Raw genomic sequence first — 22,574 nt, 5'->3', positions numbered from 1 at the left:
AATACACCAAATAAAACAAACAAAAAGAATGCAAACCATATATTAAAATACCATCTTTTTATTCATAGTTATTCCTGAATTTTTCAATTTAAGGCTTTATAGTCTTGTAAAGCTAGATCAGAAAATAGGACTTTGTTGCAGTATATAGTACCCAATAGTCAAAATCAGTGTGCAGTGATACATTCCAGATATTAGGTGTAATAATTCCATCTTTAGTGCATTCATCTATTAACGTTTCTTGACTCAGAATGTGTTTAGAGCTGGTATTGATGCAATTGTTGATTAAAGCACACTGTGAAAGAAACCAAGTTAACTTTGCTATGCACAATTTCCAGACTATTCCAAATGACAGCATGCCTGTCAAAATGTGTCATGTGTTGTAAGAAGGGCATATGTGAGTACAAACTGGTGTGCGTGTATGTACTTACATGTTTAGGGAGAAGAAGAAGGAAATGGAAAAGGCAAGAGAAATTGACTCATCAGAAACCATTTAGTAAAAAGAACTTGAAGAAAAAAATGTTTTGTTTACATATTTCTTTAGTGGAAATCAATAACTTGTTAGAATCTATGAAATACCAGATTTATATCTTTCTCTTCACATACTTCTATACATGCAGTTGTTTTTATTAGCAGATTAACACATTAATACACCATAGAAATGTATTTACACCAGATTTTTAGCCAGAGCACTTCATTTTCTTGAACTGCCATTTTTCCCTCCTTCAAATGAGGATAGTCTTGTAACATCGCGTGATGCTCAGATGAGATAATACATGTCATAATGCTTTGCAGACAGTAAAGTATTATATTAATAAAAGGTTTGTTGCTCAGAGACCTTTACTTTAAAAGATCCCTGAGATTCATGAAAAGTATGACCCTTACCCAAGATTATTTATATGTTTCATTGAGAGTTTTTGGGTTATTTTGGTTGAAAATGGCTTTTAAATCTACTTTTTTGGGAATTAAATTTATTATACTATTTATCTGCTTAGAAGCTCTTTATAGAATTATAGGCAAATTAATTATTATTGAGTTAATAAGATTCAAATTCAGATCTGTATTATGAATAAAAGAACAAAGGCGAGACATATCTTCCAGTTTTTATAATTCATGAATGCCTAACAAAGAATATATGCATTGACATGACAGACTGTCTTTTATCCAGAATAGTTTTTTCTGTCATCCTATTTCAGTATTTTTTTCATTTGCAGTTAAAATTCTGAGCTATTTCCAAGTTACTATATTTTCTTTTTAAATTCAAATGACATGTATTGCTCTGACTTGAGACTAAAGTTATATGAAATTTCCCAAATGTTAATCTAGAGAAATCTAAATAGATACTTTGGAATTATATCAGGATATATTTTTCTACATAGAGAATAGGAGTACCAATAAAAAGGAAAGAATATATATATATATATATATGTTTTTGTTTTTTTTTTTCCGTGAGACGGATTCTCGCTTTGTTGCCCAGACTGGAGGGCAGTGGTGCGATTTCAGCTCACTATAACCTCGCCTCCTGGGCTCAAGCGATTTTCCTGCCTCAGCCTCCCAAGTAGCTGGGATTATAGGCACGCACCACCACGCTCAGCTAATTTTTGTATTTTTAGTAGAGACAGGGTTTCGTCATGTTGGCCAGGCTGATCTCGAACTCCTGACCTCAGGTGATCCACCTGCCTCAGCCTCCCGAAATGCTGAGATTACAGGAGCGAGCCACCGCACCCAGCTGGAAAGAATATTTTATTAGGACAGAAATGTGTTATGTCAAACTTCAGAAACAGCATGATAACCTAGAGGGTCATTTAGCACAGATGTAATATAAGTTTAGCAAAAGGCCTAGAGTGAGGCCTGAATATGTTGATATTTCTTGTGAAATACAAATGTTGTTTTGCCTTTTTTTGAAAGTTGATTTGCTTAGTCTCTGTGTCTCCTCCTTAACACAGATGGGGTCATCAGACTTGCAGGTGGGAAAGGCAGCCATGAGGGTCGCTTGGAGGTATATTACAGAGGCCAATGGGGAACTGTCTGTGATGATGGCTGGACTGAGCTGAATACATACGTGGTTTGTCGACAGTTGGGATTTAAGTAAGGTTCATTAATATAAAGGCAGTTAAATGCCAGATTATATTGTTAAAAGTCTTATTATGTTAATCCCTACTTGTAATTTTTATAATAATAAAAATACCTGTTCTCTCCTACCTGTGTATGGAAGTACAACAATGAAAAATAATGACATTTTCTAGGATGATGAATAACCACCTCTTGCTGTTTATTTCATTTACCTTTCCTGCCATGACCCCTCTTCTTGAATAATTAGTTGAAGCCAGGGGTGACCTCTAAGTCCCCTTGTGTCTATTCAAGTAAGACTTTGAATGCTCATTTTTATTCTGACACGTCATTACTATTGGATGTTTTTAGTTTTGACATCATTGTCTAAAATTGCAGAGAAGTCTAGTGTCAAATGCTTTGGTATTACATTATTCCCTTTCTCAGAATGTGATAATAATTATCACTTTTATTTGAGAAAAACAGCCCTCTTGTTAGGAGATGACCTTTAGAACTTGCTTTTGACCTCACTCTCTTGAAAGCTGAGTATCACACTTTGGGACATATATTTTATGTCACACACATAATGCATTCCAGAGTAAAGACTTAAGTTGGTCGAAGTAACTGCAAATGATGCTTTTGAGTTAAATATTTGAATGAAAGCTATGAATGCCCATTCTTTCTTGTTTTCCATATTTCTCTGTCATGCTTGAAGTAATCGTCTTATGCTTAAAAAACCTGGCAAAAATATTTCATTTTAGCTTGATTAGAGCTGATTGCAGATATTCACTACACTTTAAAAACATACCTTCATTCAAGCTAGGCAAAGCCATGTTAAACATATATTTTAAAAATTATAAAAGTAATGTAAAACCATTGGAAAATGATGAAAATAAAAAACTCCATACTTTTTTATCCTTATGCTATCATTATAATTTGGGTACATAACTTCATATCAGCTCTAGTAATGGACATGTAATTTTTATCCACATTTTTAACCTTATATTGCTACATACTCACAATTTTTAATGATAACAATATCCATAGAATTTTCATACTGTAATTTACTTAATATTAGGTCAGCATAATTTTTCCTATGATAGGTAATGCTATCATGAAAATATAATATTCATATAATTTCCCCCTATTTTGTCTTGTCTTGGGCAGAGAAGTTACTGTAATTTTTGTGTAAAAGGGTATGATATGACAGCCAAATAAATACAATATACTGACAATTGATAAGAATTACTTAATAAATATCACTTTATATTTAAGTAAATCTCTGTTAGACTGCCAACTATACTCTGTTTTCACAGATTTAGAGAGATTCATAAAATCATGTCATTTCTATTTATTTTCACATTTAGAGAGATTCATAAATCCTGTTATTTCTATTTTTCATATTTTTTTCTTATTAATGAAAACAACACTGATTTTTTTCTTCATATTTTATTTTGTTTCACAAATCTATGCACAGAGTATTCACATTTATTAGTTTAAAAAATGTTCTCAATAATGTGTGTAAAAAACTTTAAATGATTGTGTTAGAAGGTAGTCAAAGCATGTGCTACATTTGCTTCTAGTTTAAAAAGGAATTTTTGAAAAAGAATATTCTTTTGTAATGAGAAAAAGTAAACTTTGGGTTTCTTTGTACAAATGCAATTCCAAAGTAAAATGACTTCCTGTTATCTGTTATGTAGTTGCTATGGACAGATGATAATCTAATGTATTTCGTGAAAAAATGGTCTATAAGTTAAAAGTGAGCAATATGTGATTTAGGCTTATTACTTTTCTAGCCAAGGCTTGATTAGTCAGCAAAATAGAAGGAAGAAAAGCCATAGAATGATTAAAATTTTCATTGTTTTAATTTATTAAAATATTCATTTTGTCAAATAAATTTAATAAATACTTGCATAAAAAATGAAGAAAATTCATGTCAGATAGAAAGATCTCTTCATATTCTTAGTACAGAAATAATAAAAACATCAAGTAGGGAATTATTATTATGAGTAAGAGTTGAATCTTATAGACTGTTAGAACTAAAAGACTTCTTAAAGATTTTTAAGCTCCGTGATTTCTGGAGGTTTGGATTTTATGGAACAAAAGGAAATAAAATTGGGAGGATGAAAGAAGGTGCAGATTGACTTAATTTCTAATTAAAAAATTTTTCAGATCTCTTTCTGCAGCATATATATTTATTATACATTTAGGTTTTGTTTCTGTAGTGCAGTGTTACAAATACACTCAATTGGAACACAAATATAATTGATAAAAATTTTAAAGTTGAATTTGTATACCTTATGAAAAGCTAAGAATATTATAATTCTGGTTTTGATGGGCTGAAATCTAAATTTAATCATGGATTAGGTATAGTGCTTGAGCAATCACTGAACTAATCCACACTTTTTATTTCGAAAGAGAGAAAACCAAAGAGAAGCTGCTGAAATCAAATGAGTTCAGAGGGAGCATCAGAAGCAAAATGAGACAAATGTTCTCACTTTCTGGTCACAATTTCTATGGTCAGGAATTTGAGATTGATCTCTTTGCATTCTCTCTGATTGGTTTTGTAGACAAAACACAAGAATGAATGGGAAAAAGTATTAATTTTTCGTTTGTTATTTGTTGAAATAATCAAACATTTTTAAGGTGATTAAAACATGTGATGGGTGAACATAGCTCTAAACTGCGTCCTCAAGGTAGGAGAAAGAACAGATACTTACCCTCTGAAGTCATGTCACAGAACTAAGTTGCTTGTGTTAAATGCTTTGTGGTTCCCTGAACCAAGAGACAGAAGTTCTATACACAGTGTTTATTCAATTGTCACAGATTTGGTAAACAAGCATCTGCCAACCATTTTGAAGAAAGCACAGGGCCCATATGGTTGGATGACGTCAGCTGCGCAGGAAAGGAAACCAGATTTCTTCAGTGTTCCAGGCGACAGTGGGGAAGGCATGACTGCAGCCACCGCGAAGATGTTAGCATTGCCTGCTACCCTGGCGGCGAGGGACACAGGCTCTCTCTGGGTGAGGACTGGCTGCAGCTCTCAAGTTTCCATCTTTCAGTAGCCATTGCACCTCTAACCACTGGCCTTGAATATGAAGTGTTTCTCATCTTTGCCTTTTTTTGGGGTCTATTTCCCATAACTGTCTAATTTTCAGTAATTTTTATGCAGAGAAAAATAATCTTTTGAGTCTCTGCACCAACATTATGAAATTTCTACCCTTAAATTGTTTTTCTTTACTTAGAAAATTAAGTTCCTCACTAACAATGTTTACAATCATCTGTATCTGCAAAATGGAATAAGGAAGCTGCAGTACCTATTCCTCTTACTCCTTGGTCACTTATTCTGATTTTCATTTACCTTGAATTCTAGTGAGCTATTTGGGACAGGATTTAAAATAAGAATATTTTCCTCTCCCTGCCTCATGGTTCATTTCTTCTCTAGTCCTGAAGCCTTGTCATTCGTTGGTCACCAACCATCCATTGCTCTTTTAAGTTTCTCAGTGGTCTTCTAAGTGGATTAATTAAAGTTAATAGCTCACCCATCTTTCTAGTGTAACTTGTTATTTTAGAAACCCATCAGGGACCTCTGTTACTCTTCATTTACACTTTTTTAGACTTGTTGGGTAAAAGGTAACTAGCTCCTCTAACTGTATTGAAATAATTATAGATAAAGATCCTCTTGAGAGTAGATAGCAGTTAAACATTCTTGATAAATTTCTTAATGTCTGGTGAGGAGGGCAGAATATATATGAATGAAAAATACAGAGGGAAATATTCAAAATACTTTGTTGTATGCTATCATAGCTTTATTATATATATCTGTGTGTGTGTGTGTGTGTGTGTGAATAGATGTTAAAATAGCCTTAGGTGGTCTTTACTTTTAACCTTGGATTGAATCAACTTCTTTGTATTCTCCTGTTTGGAGACTGTGAAGCTGAAATCTTCATGTTATAAAGTAACAACTTTTTGAATCTCAGAGTATTAACCATATTACATACTTTAAATTTGTCAGAGTCTGTGGCTGATTCCTCATTGTACTCTACACTGTGAGAGCTTAGTGACACTGCATTAATCTAGCATTATACCAAGTTGAAATACATGTTTTTATTCCATCTCTTGCAGGCCATATTTCCATTTTTCTTTCTTTTCATTTTGTTCTCCTTTTCCCTTGCCCCTTCTTCTTGTGAAAGATTTGTGATCCTCCCAGGATTATGTGGTGGATGATTACATGTGGTTGAGGGAGATAGAACTTGTTTGCTGGAAATGGATTCTCTCAGCCCCAGATAGCAGGTATTGGAATCATGGGATGATCTACGCAGATATGCTCTGTGAGCTCCCAGTGATGAAATACTATGTGAGCTGAGTTCTCTGTAGGCATGTGTTGTTAAATACATCATATGGTTGGAATAACTAATCTTTTCTGTTCCCTTGAAAATCTTTTTAATTCTAGGACTCTAGATGTGTTTTCAAAAAATTGAAAAACCTGACGGTGATAATTATTAACAAAACATATGATCATTATTATGAATCTCTTGGGTTCTAATCTCAGTAATGTGTCTATTAACTAAAGTCATTTGTCTGAAGAATGTTATGTCTGAGCCAAATATCCTTTTGGGATAGAATCGTATTACTATTTGTTCATTCATAGATCATTACTTCCACCTATTAAAAACTACTATATATTTAAAAGGGAAGCTTAGAGGAGGAGATAACGGAATAACGATATGAATAACAGCATTTAGGAAACAATGGAGATTTTTTACTTCTTTGGCACTGCAGTGATGAGCTCTTGGACTACTGCTGTTTTCAGCTATTTGAAGGATAATTTCTGGACCTTAACTTTATATGTCAAGGGAAACTTTTCTCAAAATTAGTTATAGCCCTATAGACACTCTTTTGGGTCTGTGGTAGGTGGAATGCTCAAAAGCAGTATTCTAGATTAGTAAAAGTAATTCTAGTAAAAATACAGTTAAGTGAGTTGGCAGAAATTTCTGGGATGGTAAAAATATGGATTTCTCATTTTAATATTACGTTAATTCTAAAGTTCAGAGTATTAAGTCCTGGCAAAGATTTCTTTCCCAGTGAGGTTGTTGCCTCTTACTCAATTTTACAGTATAAAATTAGGCTTAGTTAAATTAATTAATTAATTAATTGAGACAGAGTCTCACTCTGTCACCCAGGCTGGAGTTCAGTGGCGCAGTCTCGGCTCACTGCAGCCTCCACCTCCCGGATTCAAGGAATTCTCCTGCCTCAGCCTCCCAAGTATCTGGGATTACAGGTGCCTGCCACCACGCCCGGCTAATATTTGTATTTTTAGTAGAGATGGGGTTTTGCCATGTTGGCCAGGCTTGCCCCAAACTCCTGACCTCAGGTGATCTGCCTGCCTTGGCCTCCCAAAGTGCTGGGATTACAGGTGTGAGCCACTGAGCCAGGCCTAAAATTAGTCTTTTACTGTGTATGTATGCATGTTAGAATTTATCTTTTTTCTAAAAGACAGTATTATTTTATAAAAATAATGTATTATGTTACAGGAAAAATTGAAGAAAAGTACTGAAAGTCAGCTTGAGATATATATTAACGATAACTGTATACCGATAGGATTGTTTAGCTTTCCCAAAAACTTTATATATTTAAGATTTTGGAAATAAAACATGCTATGTATTATTATTTCTGTAACAATGCAAGCTTAATAGTGACAACGTATGGGTGGCATGACTTTTGTCTTCCAATTTCCCTTCAAGAATTAAGAATTTAATGATTTTGTAGAATGAATGGCTAAAATTAGGTTCAGAAATATTGTATGCATTATTTTTACAAAGCCATGCAAGTTATACTTTAAAAACACTTTATCATTTTTATTTTCAGAGTATATGAAAATGTGCCTGTAAAAGTACCAGAATGGAACATGTAGATCTAATTTCATGTGCAAATGTTTTCTTAATTTTCAACCAAATATCCAAAAATATAAAAAGTGAAAACTTTAATAAAAGAATTTCATTTGTTTGATTTTGGTATCTGAGGATCACTTTTTCACTTTCTGTTCTTGCAAAGAACTCCCAAATTTCAGATATATTAATGAGAAATATGAAGTTTCAATATTGTGTTTTATGACATAGCTAAAACTCCAAGTTTTTATCCAGCTAATAGTAAGCAGTGCATACATAGAGTTGGCATGCCATAAACATTTGTTGAGTTTGATTTTGCTCTGTGATTCTGTTATACTGCCTGGTCCCATGAAGTGAACATGATTAGGGATAGACACTGGGGAGCCAACAACTCTTGGGGCAACACAGAAGGATGGAGAAGTAAAAAATGGGTCAGAGGAATAAAAATAGAGTGTGTCCATCTTGCTAACAGTATTTTCTTTTAGTTAACCAATGTTGATTTAGTAACTTTACATATTGGTTTAAACATATGTTAAATAATATGTTGTCCATTACCTGCAGACGTCTACCTCCCTAGTTCTGCTGATAATTTTACCATGCTTTATTGTATTCCCTAAATCCTTACCAGCAAATCTTGGCCCTGAAGCTGCAGACCCTTCTAGTAACTAGGTAATCAGATGTGTGAGTGTTAGCTTGCTTGGGTTGCTGTAACAAAGTTCCACAGAGGTGGCTTAAACACAGATATTTATTGTTTCACGGTTTTGGGGGCTAGGAGTCCACAATGAAATGTCAGTAGGGTTGGTTCCTTCAGAAAGAACTGTGAGGGAAGGGCTGTGTGAGAGAGAGATGCTCCAGGCCTCTCTCCTTAGCTTGTATATGGCAGTCCTTTCCCTGTGTCTCTTCATATCATCCTCTTCATGTCTAAATTTCTCCATTTTATGGGAATACCAGCGTATTTGATTAGGGCCCACCCTAATGACCTCACAATTCAACCCATGCAAGTCACAGTGAGGAGTTTCGATTCAAAATCATAATTATTGGTGTGGTGATATGTGACACTTTACAAATCCCTTCATTTGCATTAACTTAGATAAATCTTAATTTGCTAGAGTTCAGTTTCTCAACTTTTAAGTCAGTAATTTTTGTGACTTAATTCTTTCCCTTAAAATCAATGGAAAGCCTTAGATGGAAATTGTCCCTATTTACTGCTTTTTTTTTCTTTTTCTTTTCTTTTTTTTTTTGCCTCCTCCAGCATTAGACTTGAATCAAGTTACCCAACTATGAATGCCAAGCTTGTGTCTATTTATATCTTTCTAAAAATCTTGTCTTCGGCATATAAACTTCTAGCTCTCTGTTCATGGGTAAATGAACAGACATGAAGCAAAAACAACCTCAAGTTAATGTTCTTTTACTATTTAGAAGTAAGGTGTAATAAAATAATTCACAGTTTTATAATGCTATTCATTCATTCAACAAACAGCAATTGCATATCCTCTGTATGCCAGGCACCATTCCACAGTCTGGGGATACAAGGTTGAGCAAGGTGAGCACTTTGAATTCAAGGCTGCAAGAGACATACAAAAGTGGATAAAATTTTTATTGCTATATCTCCTCTCTCTCAAAAAAGTATTTCCCATCTGATTTTATAGCTGATTTAAAAAGAACAATTGTGTTTTGTAGAGTCACTCATGCTTTAGAATCAGTTTGCTTGTTTGGGCTGTTCTAATACATTTGAATCATGACTTAGGTTTTCCTGTCAGACTGATGGATGGAGAAAATAAGAAAGAAGGACGAGTGGAGGTTTTTATCAATGGCCAGTGGGGAACAATCTGTGATGATGGATGGACTGATAAGGATGCAGCTGTGATCTGTCGTCAGCTTGGCTATAAGTAAGGAAAACCTAATTATTTGGGATGGTTACTGATGAGCATATCTGAATTTTTAAATGCTTAATCTAATGAGTTACTTTTTACTTAAAATGAGCTTCTGTCATTCATTTGAAAATACTGGCCGCATATTGATTTGATCCAGAATTATGAAGAAGTAGTAAGTAGAGCCTATTCACATTTTTCTACTCACAGGAAATATTATGTCACACAAGAAATGTAGCTTTTTATGTAATAACAAAATAGTCTAATAACTGACTAGTCATAATACTGCTTGTATCAGCTTCTATCAGTTAACCTTTTCTCTGTGATTGATGTTTCAACACTGTAGCCTTTTAAGGGACTCTAGAGTTATTGAAATTACTGTTGGTTCTCATTTTTCTTGGTAGTTATAAAGTCACTGTGGACACTGAATTAGCAAATGCTGAGCCATTGCTCCTAGAGCTGAGGTCACTGCTCTCCCTTCTTGTTTCAGCTTTCATACTTGTAAACAGTTGTCCTCTTTTACAGTCTGTGTGGTGCCAATTTTTTTTTTTTTTTGCATTTCTGTGCTTGCTTTGCTGATGACTTCACTGTTTGAATTGGCCCCCATTTATAGTACCGAAGTGCTGTATAGTGTTCCTAAGTGCAGAAAGGCTGTGGTGTGACTTAGAGAGAAAATGCATGCATTAGATAAGCTTCCCTCAGGCGTGAGTTACAATAAGAATATGGCACTAAATAGAATGTGAAAAGGACACTTGTTTACAGTAGGAGAGGAGCAAAAAAGAAGGCAGATCATCTCCTGTTGGTTAGACCTCAGCTGGGTAATTTAAAATTTTACTGGCTCTGCATATGTCATGAATGACTGTGAAAGCACCCTAAGTAATGATTTTGAAGTAACAAAAATACGGAAAATGTTATAATTCAGAGGGTTATAAATTTAAGATAATATATATATATATTGCCTAGCTCAGAGTAGATTACTAATAGTAATTTGGATTTAAAAATATATCCTTAATTATATATCTATGTTCATTTTAAATATTGAACAGTTCATATGGTTATTTTCTATAAAGAATACATGTTTATTTTAAAAAGCATTTCCGTTTTAATAAAAGTTCACATGTTGGGGGTAAACTTCAAAATCAAAGTTGTTTCTGGTTACTCGATACTGCTTCAATTTATGGCTCAGTTTTGGACCCAGTTGCAATTCCAGTTGTCCTACAGCCAATTAATCCTTCATTTGTGATATAAATTTTCAATTTTCAAACTATGGGGCAGTAAAGTAGGGAGAGTCTATATTAGATGTGAAAGTGAATTTAGTCAGTGGTTAATTTTAAATTTCTTTTGCTCACTGTGTTTCTATCACTCCTTTTTCCATTTGAAAAAAAAATTATTCTTGTTCTTGCATTACATTCCCGGTACATTTCCTCACCCAAAATCAGCCGTTAAAAGATATTGCTCTTTGAGACTGGTTTATTGGCCATATTTTAATTTTATTGTCTTGGTGGAGGTGATCCAAGAAACGTAGTATTACCTCTGGAAATACAAAAGGAAACATTGGCACCAAAGTTGATCTTCAAATTGTGTGTCTCAGCTAAGTTTAAGGAGAGAAAAATTTTCTAAGCATATTCATCAGGCATCATCAACACACATATAATTGTGTGTTATTACTTGGATTTCTTTCTAAATTGTTCATTGCTTTTTATTTATCATCATTGATATAGTTTGGATATTTGTCCCCACCCAAATCTCATGTTGAGATGTAATCCATAATATTGGAGGTGGGATCTGGTGGGAGGTGTTTGGATCATGGGGGCAGATCCCTCATGAATGGCTTAGGGCATCCCCTTGCTGATAAATGAGCTCATGCCCTGAGTTTACATGAGATCTGGTTGTTTAAAAGTGTGTGGCACCCTCCCACCCCGCTTTCTGCTGCTACTGTTGCTGTGTGACTTGCCTGTTCCCCCTTCACCTTCTGCCATGATTGAGAACTCCCTGGGCTTCAGCAGAAGCCAAGCAGATGCCAGCACTATGCTTCCTGTAAAGCCTGTAGAACTATGAGCCAATTAAACCTCTTTTCTTTATAAATTACCTAGTCACAGGTATTTCTTTATGGCAATGGAAGAATGGCCTAACACAATCATTTAGTCCATTTAACATTTAACTCAAAGTGAGTTTAGCCTCATGTTAGGATGGCTATGGTCAAAACAACAAAGGATAACAAGTGTTGGTGAGGATGTGGAGAAACTGAAACCCTTATGCACACTGTTGGTGGGAATGTAGAATGGTACAGCCACTGTGGAAAATAATATGGAAACAGTATGGAAAATAGTTCCCTAAAAAGTTAAAAGTAGAACTACCATATGATCTAGATATCCCATTTCTGGGTATATGGCCAAAATAATTGAAATTAGGATGTCAAAGAAATATCTGCACTCCCATGTTCATTGCAGCATTATTTGCAATAGCCAAGATATGGAAACAGCCTAAATGAATGGATGAAGAAAATGTGGTATGTATGTATGTATATAAAGTTACTGAAAGACAAATACTACATGATTCCACTTATGTGAGATATCTAAAATAGTCAAACTTATGGAAGCAGAAATAGAATGGTGGTTATCAGGGGTTGGGAGGAGAAGAAAATGGGAAATTATTTTTCAATGGGTATAAAGTTCCTGTCATGCAAGATGAATAAGTTCTAGAGATCTACTGTACAATATAGTACCTATAGTTAACAATATGGTACTGTATAGTTCAAAATATGTGGAGGGTATAGATCTTATTTGTGTTCTTACCAAAGCCAAATGAAAACAGAAGCAGAACATAACAAACAAACAAACCTCAGAAAAGAACACAAGGACATTTTTGGAGGTGATGGATATATTTAGCACCTTGGTTGTGGTAATGGTATCACAGATACATGCATATGTCCAAACTGATGAAGATTTTTTATATCAATTATACCTAATTAAAGCTAAAAAAGAAGTGATTTTAGATGAGAAACACAATCTAGATTAAGTGAACAAAGTTTGTTGCAGCTTTCAATATTTCTGTAATACTTATCAATCAAGAAAAGCATCAAAAGACTTTATAATTGCATTTTAAATAGTCTTACAAGTAATTCAGTAATTTAATGTTACTATAACAAATTGGAAAACATAATCTGCAATTTGCCATCAAATAGTATTTAAGTGAGAATTGTTTAGCTATTTGATTAAATATACTGGAATATTTTTATAATTTCCCACTGAAGGGAAATTGGATTTCATATAAGAACATATACGTATATTTTCAGTGTATATGTATATATGTGTGTGTATATATATATAATTATAAACAGGTATGTGACTAGTGCCGAGGATCTTTTTTTCATCATGTCTATTTTGAATCACAAAAAATCTTTAATAAAGGACTTGTAGAAATCAATCCAGGAAACTTTGAAGCTGTTATAAGGTTTGAGCCTCATTAATAGGAATTTCAGAGATCTATCCTCCAGCCAGTTCTGTGATGCATGAGGATTAGTCCTTGGAAACACTGAGAATCAAAATAGTATTAGAGAGGCTTTTCATAATGGGAAAGACAGAAATGAGATAATAAAAAAGGAAATGTGAATGGTAACTAATACAGATATGCTTAAAGTGAACAGAAAGTAAAAGGCATTATTTATGGATGCATTACATAATGTCTGACAAAGTCTAGCATATGAGCATATTGTTTGTAGATTGTTGATAGAGAATGTGTTGAGATCAGTTAAATTCATTGAGATAGACTAAGTAGTCATGATGGAAATTCCATTCTATTTACACTTTATGTGGATCCAGTAGCATATGTTCCAATATAGCATTGTTTTTGAACATGTTTGTTAGCGTATTAATCCTTAAAAAATTTTAAAAATTGTATATTCTCACTGCTTTAATAGAGATCTAAAATTAAGTATATCTGATATCTATTTTACATTTAAATAGCTGCAAAGGACTTAATTTCTGGTGTATTTGTATGACATTTGAATATAAAACAGTTACACCACTCTTAATTATATCCAGTGAAATACAAATATAGTAATTTGATTCTGCTATCCATTTTAAAAAATACATGAACAAAAAATACTTCTTTGACCAGAAATTTTACAGCTTTTTATTCTCCTTGAAATTGTATTTTAAATTTTCTTCCCCCATGGAATCTCAGTGTTATTATGCCTTAAAAATATGTGTGTATATGTATATACACACACATATATGCACACATACACACATATACACATGTATGCATATATACAGATATACACACATATGTACATGGAGAGAGAGAAATTATGCTAACAAGTTTCAGGTTTCTCTAGAATTTATAATTTCTAGTATACAACTGATAATAAACAGCAAAAAATTTAATAAAATTATTAAATAATTATTAAACATAGAAAATAAAAGTTTACCAAAGCTCTCATTTCTTAATTAGACCAATGGGTTGGGTTTGTGTTGCTTGGATTAAGGAAGCTTCATCGCTATCATATATTTTGAATTTTTCTTTTGTCCCCTTTAGAGGCTTTCAAACTTTGGAGGAATGCACTGTGGTAGGATTTGGAATGAGTGCAAGATATGCTTTTTGTGAAGTGAGAGAAGAGAAGTTTTGAAAGAGAAGTTTGATCTTGATAGCAGCAAGATTATTTTTAAGAAATAATATATGTGAAATTTGAGGATATAAAAATTAGATTCACTTAGAGCCTGTGTATCCCTTGGAAAGTTATTATCTACCAGGAGCACTTGACATCCAGTTTAAAGACTAATTATTAGAAACTGTTGTGTCATTGAAATTTTCAGCTGTGAATTACTAGATTCAGTAAACCAGTGAGAAACCTTTCCCTTTTTTCTGTGGATGGCAGAGTCCTTAATTGTTTAAAGAAAGAGTAGTCAAAAGAAAATGTATTAGATTTCACTATATCAATGAGAATTTATTTAATCATGTGCTGTTATTGGCTAAAATGTTCTCTAATTTCTACTTATCGATATATCTAAAATGGTGCTTTTTTTTTAGTTTGTGCAAGTTGATCAGTTCCTAAGAAATGTTCCTTTTGGTTTATTTAAATGAGTTAAATTTTATTTTCTGTATGTCTACTTCTACCTGCCGTCTAGTTTTATGTTATTTATCATGCTTTATTTTCTGTTTTTTTCTGTAATCATCTGTTTTTTGATTTGCATGATTAATTCAATTTTCAATTTTCATTTTTTCTCAGTGGTCTAGAAATTCAACATTCTTATTGTTTTTCTGGAAGTTCTCTTTAAATTTTTAGCAAACATACTGAAACATATTTTCTTAATAATTTCAAAAATTGTGATCTGTAACTTCCCCTTCCTGAAAAAGATAAAGACATTTAACATACTGTGGTTTACTTTCTACCTCCACCCATTCTCACCTCTGAAACTGCTGGGAATCATCTGGAATTTTTGTTTCCAAATTCTATTAATTTTTTATTGTCTTCAAATTACGCCGATTTGAATTTCAAATTTCTTTACATTATACCTATACCTTATCAGCAATTATTTTTATTTTTAAAGAAGGTTAATAAACAACAATCTCAACAATCTTACGCAATTTTGCCTGAGAAAAAGGAGAGACAATACAAGTAAACATAGAGAACAGAAAAGAAATTTAAGCACAGATATATAGAAGGTTAAACAAAAACCCTAGTAGATTAATAATACAGCTGAGCACGGTGGCTCACGCCTGTAATCCCAGCACTTTGGGAGGCCGAGGCGGGCAGATCTCTCGAGGCCAGGAGTTCAAGACCAGCCTGGCCAACATGGTGAAACCCCATCTCTACTAAAAATACAAAAATTAGCCAGCCGTGGTGGCTTATGCCTCTAATCCCAGCCGCTTGGGAGGCTGAGGCAGGAGAATCGCTTGAACCAAGAAGGGAGAGGTTGCAGTAAGCTGAGATTGTGCCATTGCACTCCAGCCTGGGCAACAAAGTGAGACTCCATCTCATAAAAAAAAAAAAAAGTTTAATAATACGAACTACTTTTAGCAAATACACTTGAAAATCTAGATGAAATGGATGATTATCTGGGAAACTACATTTTCAATAAAAATGTAATTATCAAAATTGATACAGGAGATAGAAAACCCAATTAGATTAATGCCTATGAAAGAAATGACTGATTTTTTTTGCTGGACTTTTCACCAGTCCTTAAGAAACAGTTTCTGAATTACATGAATTGTTGCAGAGCAAAGAAACTTATGGAAATCTTTCCATTTATTTTATGAAGCTAATTTAATTTGATTTCAAGACTAGGTAAGTAAACACACAAAAAAGAAAACTATGCCTCAATCTAATGAATCTACATACAAAGTTATTTTGCTAACAAAATATTAGCAAATTTAATTCAACAATGTATTAAAAGAGCAATATACCACCAATAAGTGGAGTCTGTTGTAGGAATGTAAGAGTGATTCAAACTGAGGCATTCAATTAATGTAATTCAGTGTGTCACCCATAAATATACAATAATTTTAATAAATGATTAAACAAATATCTTAATAATGTTGAAAAGTTGTATGATAAAATCAACATTCCTTCTTAGGAAGCTGAGAACAAAATTAAACTGCTTTAATTTTATATCACAAATAAGCATCAAATAGGAACAAAAGAGTCCCTGCCATTACTGCAATGATAGCATTGTCTGGAGGTTGCACTAAAGCCTTAAGAATTGAGGTATCAGTATTGGAAAGGAAGGGTCAGAATATCTATATGAATAATATGATTGTTCACCTAGAAAACCCAAGAGAATCAACTGGAAAGAGACTAGAACTAGTGTTTATTAATGTAACAAGATAAAACATAAATACTTAAAAGGCAATGGTCTGCCTGTGGGATAAGTAGAAAATAAAAAGAAAAACAGATTTGTAGAAGTTACAAAAACTAACAACAAAACAAAAACTAGGAATACACTTTGTACGAATTGAGACCTATGTGAAAAACCTAAGTCTTTACTAAAGCTAGAAGACCTTATCAATGAAGAGATGTACCGCAATCCTGAATGTGAAGACAAAATAGAAATAAATTTATACATTAAATACTATGCTAGTAAAAATCTTTCATTTTTCTTGGTGTGCATATGGGGTGGGGAGGGGGATTTGACTTCCAAATTCATCTGAAATCCAATCCATGTGGTACTGGCACAGGAATAGTCAAAGAGGTCAGTGACACTGCAGCAGTGGCTTTCAACCTTGGTTGTAGATTGAAATCATTTTGGAACTTGAAAAAATACTACCCATTCTACTTTAATTCATGTGAGATGAGGTTCAGGTTGTGCTATATTTTAAGTGTTTTCAAAGGCAATTCTGATGGGTAGCCAAGGTTGTGAATTACTGAACTGTAAAGACCAAGAAATGGCTTGTGTGCATATAGCATGATAAATAAGAAAGACTTTCAAATCAGCAGGTTATTGGGACAACTACTTTAAGGACAAAAATAAAGCTAGATTTCTTACTAACACTAATAGTAAGAAATAAATTTCAGACAGACAAGAACCGTGATATACAATAAATACATAAAATTAAAAAAATACAATAAATAATATAATTAATTAATTAATTAAAAAATAGAAAAAAATAGAATAAAACTTCTAGGAAGAAATCTAAGCTGCCCACAAAGATTTATGTATAAGGATATATACATAATTGTAAGAAGTCTAATAATTTTAAAACATATGTGCAACAATGGAGAAATAACTTAGTTTTCTTTGCCAAAGTTTGATGCAGAACTATCCGCAGAAGAATCACCTAGAGTTTTGTTAAAAACAGATTACTTATTTTTTAAATGATTTCTTTGTCTATTGTATGCCATTCTTCTCTACTAGAAAGTATATTCACCAACAAATATATTTCTAGAAATATCAACTTTTAAATTTATCTTTTCACTTTCCTTAGGGTAGTTTTTAGGAAAGCTACATTCTTAATTTAATTTTTAAGTTTATCAATTTAAAAATTTATAGTTTATACCCTCTATGTCCACTTTATTAAGTTTTTCCCTAACTTGAGATTTCAAGGATAGTTTTCCAGTAATTCATCTGGAAAGCTTTTGCCTTTGATAACTATTTCATTAATTTGCTTGAAAGCTTTTGCCTTTGATAACTATTTCATTAATTTATCAGAAATTGAGTTCTAAATATGGCGTTAGTTTGAAATATTTATTTCATTTAAATATTTTTGTATTTGCATACTTTAAAATGTGTTATTAAAACAAAAAATTAATAAACTAAAAGTAAATCTGCCATCTAGTCATGATTCCTGTTTTTCTCTGTCTCTGTTAAAAATTGTACTTTTAGGCCAGGTGCGGTAGCTCACTCCTGTAATCCTAGCACTTTGAGAGGCTAAGGTGGGTGGATCGCTTGAGGTCAGGAGTTGGAGATTAGCCTGGGCAACATGGTGAAACCCCGTTTCTACTACAAATACAAACAAATTAGCCAGGCATGGTGGCATGCGCCTGTAGTCCCAGCTACTTGCGGGGATGAGGTGAGAGGGTCTCCTGAGCCCAAGAGGTCAAGGCTGCAGTGAGCTGAGATCACGCCATTGCACTCCAGCCTGGGTGACAAAGTGAGACTGTCTTTAAAAAAAAGTAAATAAATATAAAAAATTGTACTTTTTTTTTTTTGAGACGGAGTCTCGCCTTGTCACCCAGGCTGGAGTGCAACTGCGTGATCTCGGCTCACTGCAATCTCTCCCTCCTGGGTTCAAGCCATTCTCCCACCTCAGCCTCCAGAGTAGCTGGGACTACCTACATGCCCAGCTAATTTATTTTATTTTATTTTATTTTATTTATTTATTTATTTTGAGACAGAATTTTGCTCTTGTTGCCCAAGCTGGAGTGCAATGGCACGATCTCGGCTCACTGCAGCTTCTGCCTCTTGGGTTCAAGTGATTCTCCTGCCTCGGCCTCCCAAGTAGCTGGGATTACAAGCACGTGCCACCATGCCCAGCTAAAATTTGTATTTTTAGTAGAAACGGTTTCACCATGTTAGCTAGGCTGGTCTTGAACTCCTGACCTCAGGTGATCTGCCTGCCTTGGCCTCCCAAAGTGTTGGGATTATAGGCATGAGCCAACATGCCCGGCCTAAAAAAATTGTACATTTTTCTTCTAAAGGAGGCAAAAAATTAGTTCTTAGCTCTGTAGGTTATTATTTAATCTCATCATTTTCTTTGCAATATTATACCAGTATTAAGAGGGTATTGTACTCTTTAAGAGGGTAAAAAATTTAGAGGTGATTTTTTCCTGCTTAAATGAGAGTTAAAGACTATCATGATTTTTTGATGTGCCATTAAATGTGAGTTTCTTAGAAAAAGCTAAATTAGAGGCAAGTGATGTAATAAAGTAGCTGTGGAGTATGGCAACAGAGAAAGTATAGTTATTACCTTTTTTATTTAATTTTTTTAACAGTCATGAAACAAATGGTTTTTAGCACATGCAGATGCTAATTTTAATATGTAAAAATTAAGGAATAAAATTGAATACATGTTGTGATTTATTCAGATATATGACTGACTGATTCTTCACATGATTAAGAATGTTCTGTCTTCAGGGGTCCTGCCAGAGCAAGAACCATGGCTTATTTTGGAGAAGGAAAAGGACCCATCCATGTGGATAATGTGAGGTGCACAGGAAATGAGAGGTCCTTGGCTGACTGTATCAAGCAAGATATTGGAAGACACAACTGCCGCCACAGTGAAGATGCAGGAGTTATTTGTGATTATTTTGGCAAGAAGGCCTCAGGTAACAGTAATAAAGGTAAGTCACCTTCTGGAGCCCTAAACAAGTCAAGGAATACTAATTCCCATTCCATTACTGTAAGCAGTACTTTGATAACAGAAATCTAGTACAACAAGAACGTATACAGGCCCATGTCTTGTGCTATTACTTAGATCCGGTAGTTCTTGGCAAACTTGCCTAGGTGGGGCTGACAGGCAGAACAAGGTTCAGGGGTAGGAGTGGATTTACAGGGCCTTGTAATCTTTGGGATCATCCCCTTTTCACTTTCTTAGCCATTTCTGTGTTTCCTTTTTTAGATGTAATAAAGCTCTCATGCTTGTTGCTATCTTTGAAGATTCAGAATTGATATTGACTTCATAAAAAGGAAAGAAATGAAAATATAGAAATGAATTAAAGGCATTTCTAAAGTCTTACTAATATTTTAAACAAGGATTTTAAAATGAATTTCAAAAAGAAAATGATGTTTTGTAGATTTTATTCTCTGAAATTTAAAAATTTAAGGAAAATGATAAGTAATCCTTTCATATGATACAGTAATGTTTCATACTTTAATTGAATAGAGTTCTTGAAAGCTCTGCATACATTTAATTTTTTTTGTTTTTGTTTTTTTGTTGAGACAGAGTCTTGCTCTGTCACCCAGGCTAGAGTACTGTGGCACGATCTTGACTCACTGTAACCTCCACCTCCCGGGTTCAAGCGATTCTCCTGCCTTAGCCTCCCGAGTAGCTGGGATTACAGGCGCCTGCCACCACGCCCAGCTAATTTTTGTATTTTTAGTAGAGACGGGGGTTTCACCTGTTGTCCAGGCTGGTCTAGAACTCCTGACCTCAGGTGATCTGCCCACCTCAACCTCCTGAAGTGCTGGGACTACAGGCGTGAGCCACCGCACCTGGCCTATTTAATTTTTATGAAACATTCTTTAAATGACTGAGAGAATGAGCTATTTTGGAGAAATTTGTGGTATATTTTATGAAAAGAACAGTCACCTCTTTATCTGGATTGAAAGTTTATAGTTCTGATACACTGGATTTTGTTAAAATCAAGTGCACCTATATTTGAGGATTTTCTTTTTCTAACACCTTTTAATAACTGCCAAAGACAATGCAATAAATGAATTGGATGTCGTTAATATGATTCTTTGCTGTCTGAGGGGCTTCTGATTGTGAAAAGAAAACTTACAATCCTTTTCACTTTATTTTCTATTCATATATATTAAATATATATACATATTTTTATATATGAATGTGTGTATAGATATATGTATACATGTGAATGATTTGGCCAGCCCTTTCCCCTGAATACTGATTATAACTTAATTTACTAAATTCCCTTTAATAATTTAAATTACCATTACAAATGGGATATAACTGATTCTTTGAATTATGTGAAATTCCGTAAGCAGTTGAAAAACATAAAAAACATTATTTATATGTTTGTTTTTAATGCCTTCCTAGAATTATAGCAATATTCTTTTTGATATCTTTCCATGGTTATGGCAATGCTACCATACTTCAAGTAAAAAGATTTCATCTTAGCCCAGCTAGATGCCAGATTACAGAATCTGGCATATTAACCAGTTGATTTTACGTTGATACTCAGGACCTGGTGACATCTATAAGGTGATTCCAACTGAAGCCATTGGTTATTGGTCATCTGATGGGTTCCTTTTATAAATGAACTTCATTTTTCTTTTAAAAAATTTTAAATAATAGTGTATGACTTTAAATAGAGTTTACTTTTTTGCAGTCTGGTTCTTTGCCCCAGAATGATGTAAACTTAAAATTTTGCTTGTTTTAAACATTACATCATTCCTTCTCTTGGCATCATATACATTGACCCAACTTGGAGCATTATTGGAAACTTATGTTTTTTCTAATATCTTACAATTTGCAGTGTCATCCAGAGGACTCATATTCTAAGAAATGAAGGTTAAAGTTTGAAAGCATACCTCTGAGATCATTTCGCAAATTAATCATCTTCGTACACATTGTTGAACCTCTTTCTCCATCAAGAAATAACTATTGCTGATTCCCTATTGGGCTCTCTTCTACCTGGTTATTATGGGAGACCATTAGTGTTGATTAGGTCTTCCTGTTCTTGGCACAGTTCCCACCCTCCTCCTCTTAGATAGAAAAACAGTACATATCTATACTTTATACACATATATTTAACCAAAGAAACAAAGTACCTCTATATAAATTCTCCTATTTTCTCAAATATTTTAAAAATTAGTCATACCTGTTGCATTTGCCTTTCTTTCATATACCACCTTTTTATATATTTTTAATTTAATTCTTCTTTTTTGTATGTTCTTGACAGAAGTCTGTTACCTTGGGAGGTTTGCCTGTATACCCTTAACCATAGTTTACCACTTCAATTGGCTTAGCAAACCCTTTCCATATGTTGACATGCTAAGTAAATGTAAATTCAGATCAGAATTCTAGCCTGGGAATGTGCTTTGCTCTTCTGAGTTACATTTTTTTATGTGACTTAGAACAGTGTTGTATGTGGAAAGTAAGTAATTTAGGCCATTACTGCCTTTGCAGTTCTCTTATTTTGTTTAATGTTCCATACATTTTGTTCCACACATTACACCAAATAGCAGCAGCAGGAGATATAGGTACCTACCAGGATAAAGTACTGGACAGAGTCAAACCAGTCAGCAGCCCATGAACCCCTCAGAGGTGAAGAATGGGAAACCTCATAATGTTTCTTGTCTACTTGCAAATTATTGTCATTTAGTCAAATGAGAAAACTATTTTTGTTACAAGAAAAATTTTAATTTGCAGAGAAAAGGCATTTTGACATAGAGGAGGAAGCATCAGTGGAGTATGTCACTTATCGTCTTACCCCTCCGTCAGCAATGTGATAGTTTAATTAATGACCTATTTCTGCTTCAGAGTCCCTCTCATCTGTTTGTGGCTTGAGATTACTGCACCGTCGGCAGAAGCGGATCATTGGTGGGAAAAATTCTTTAAGGTAAAATTTCCTCCAGAAGAGATTTTT

General features: G+C 33.8%; 1 protein-coding gene across 4 annotated transcripts in view; it reads left to right on the top strand.

Annotated features, from left to right (window-relative positions):
* PRSS12 (serine protease 12) overlaps positions 1-22,574 on the top strand; it is a 73,269-nt gene that overhangs the window by 34,791 nt on the left and 15,904 nt on the right. For all 4 annotated transcript variants that reach the window (XM_024246486.3, XM_003776519.5, XM_024246487.3 and 1 more), the window contains exons 6-10: positions 1,944-2,085; positions 4,873-5,069; positions 9,682-9,823; positions 19,381-19,586; positions 22,469-22,547. In XM_024246486.3, the coding sequence (XP_024102254.2) occupies positions 1,944-2,085; positions 4,873-5,069; positions 9,682-9,823; positions 19,381-19,586; positions 22,469-22,547 (766 nt within the window). The remainder of the gene's footprint in view (positions 1-1,943; positions 2,086-4,872; positions 5,070-9,681; positions 9,824-19,380; positions 19,587-22,468; positions 22,548-22,574) is intronic.

This window comes from Pongo abelii, chromosome 3 (assembly GCF_028885655.2).
Source record: "Pongo abelii isolate AG06213 chromosome 3, NHGRI_mPonAbe1-v2.0_pri, whole genome shotgun sequence".
NCBI lineage: Eukaryota > Metazoa > Chordata > Mammalia > Primates > Hominidae > Pongo > Pongo abelii.
This window is presented reverse-complemented; position numbering and strand designations above follow the sequence as displayed.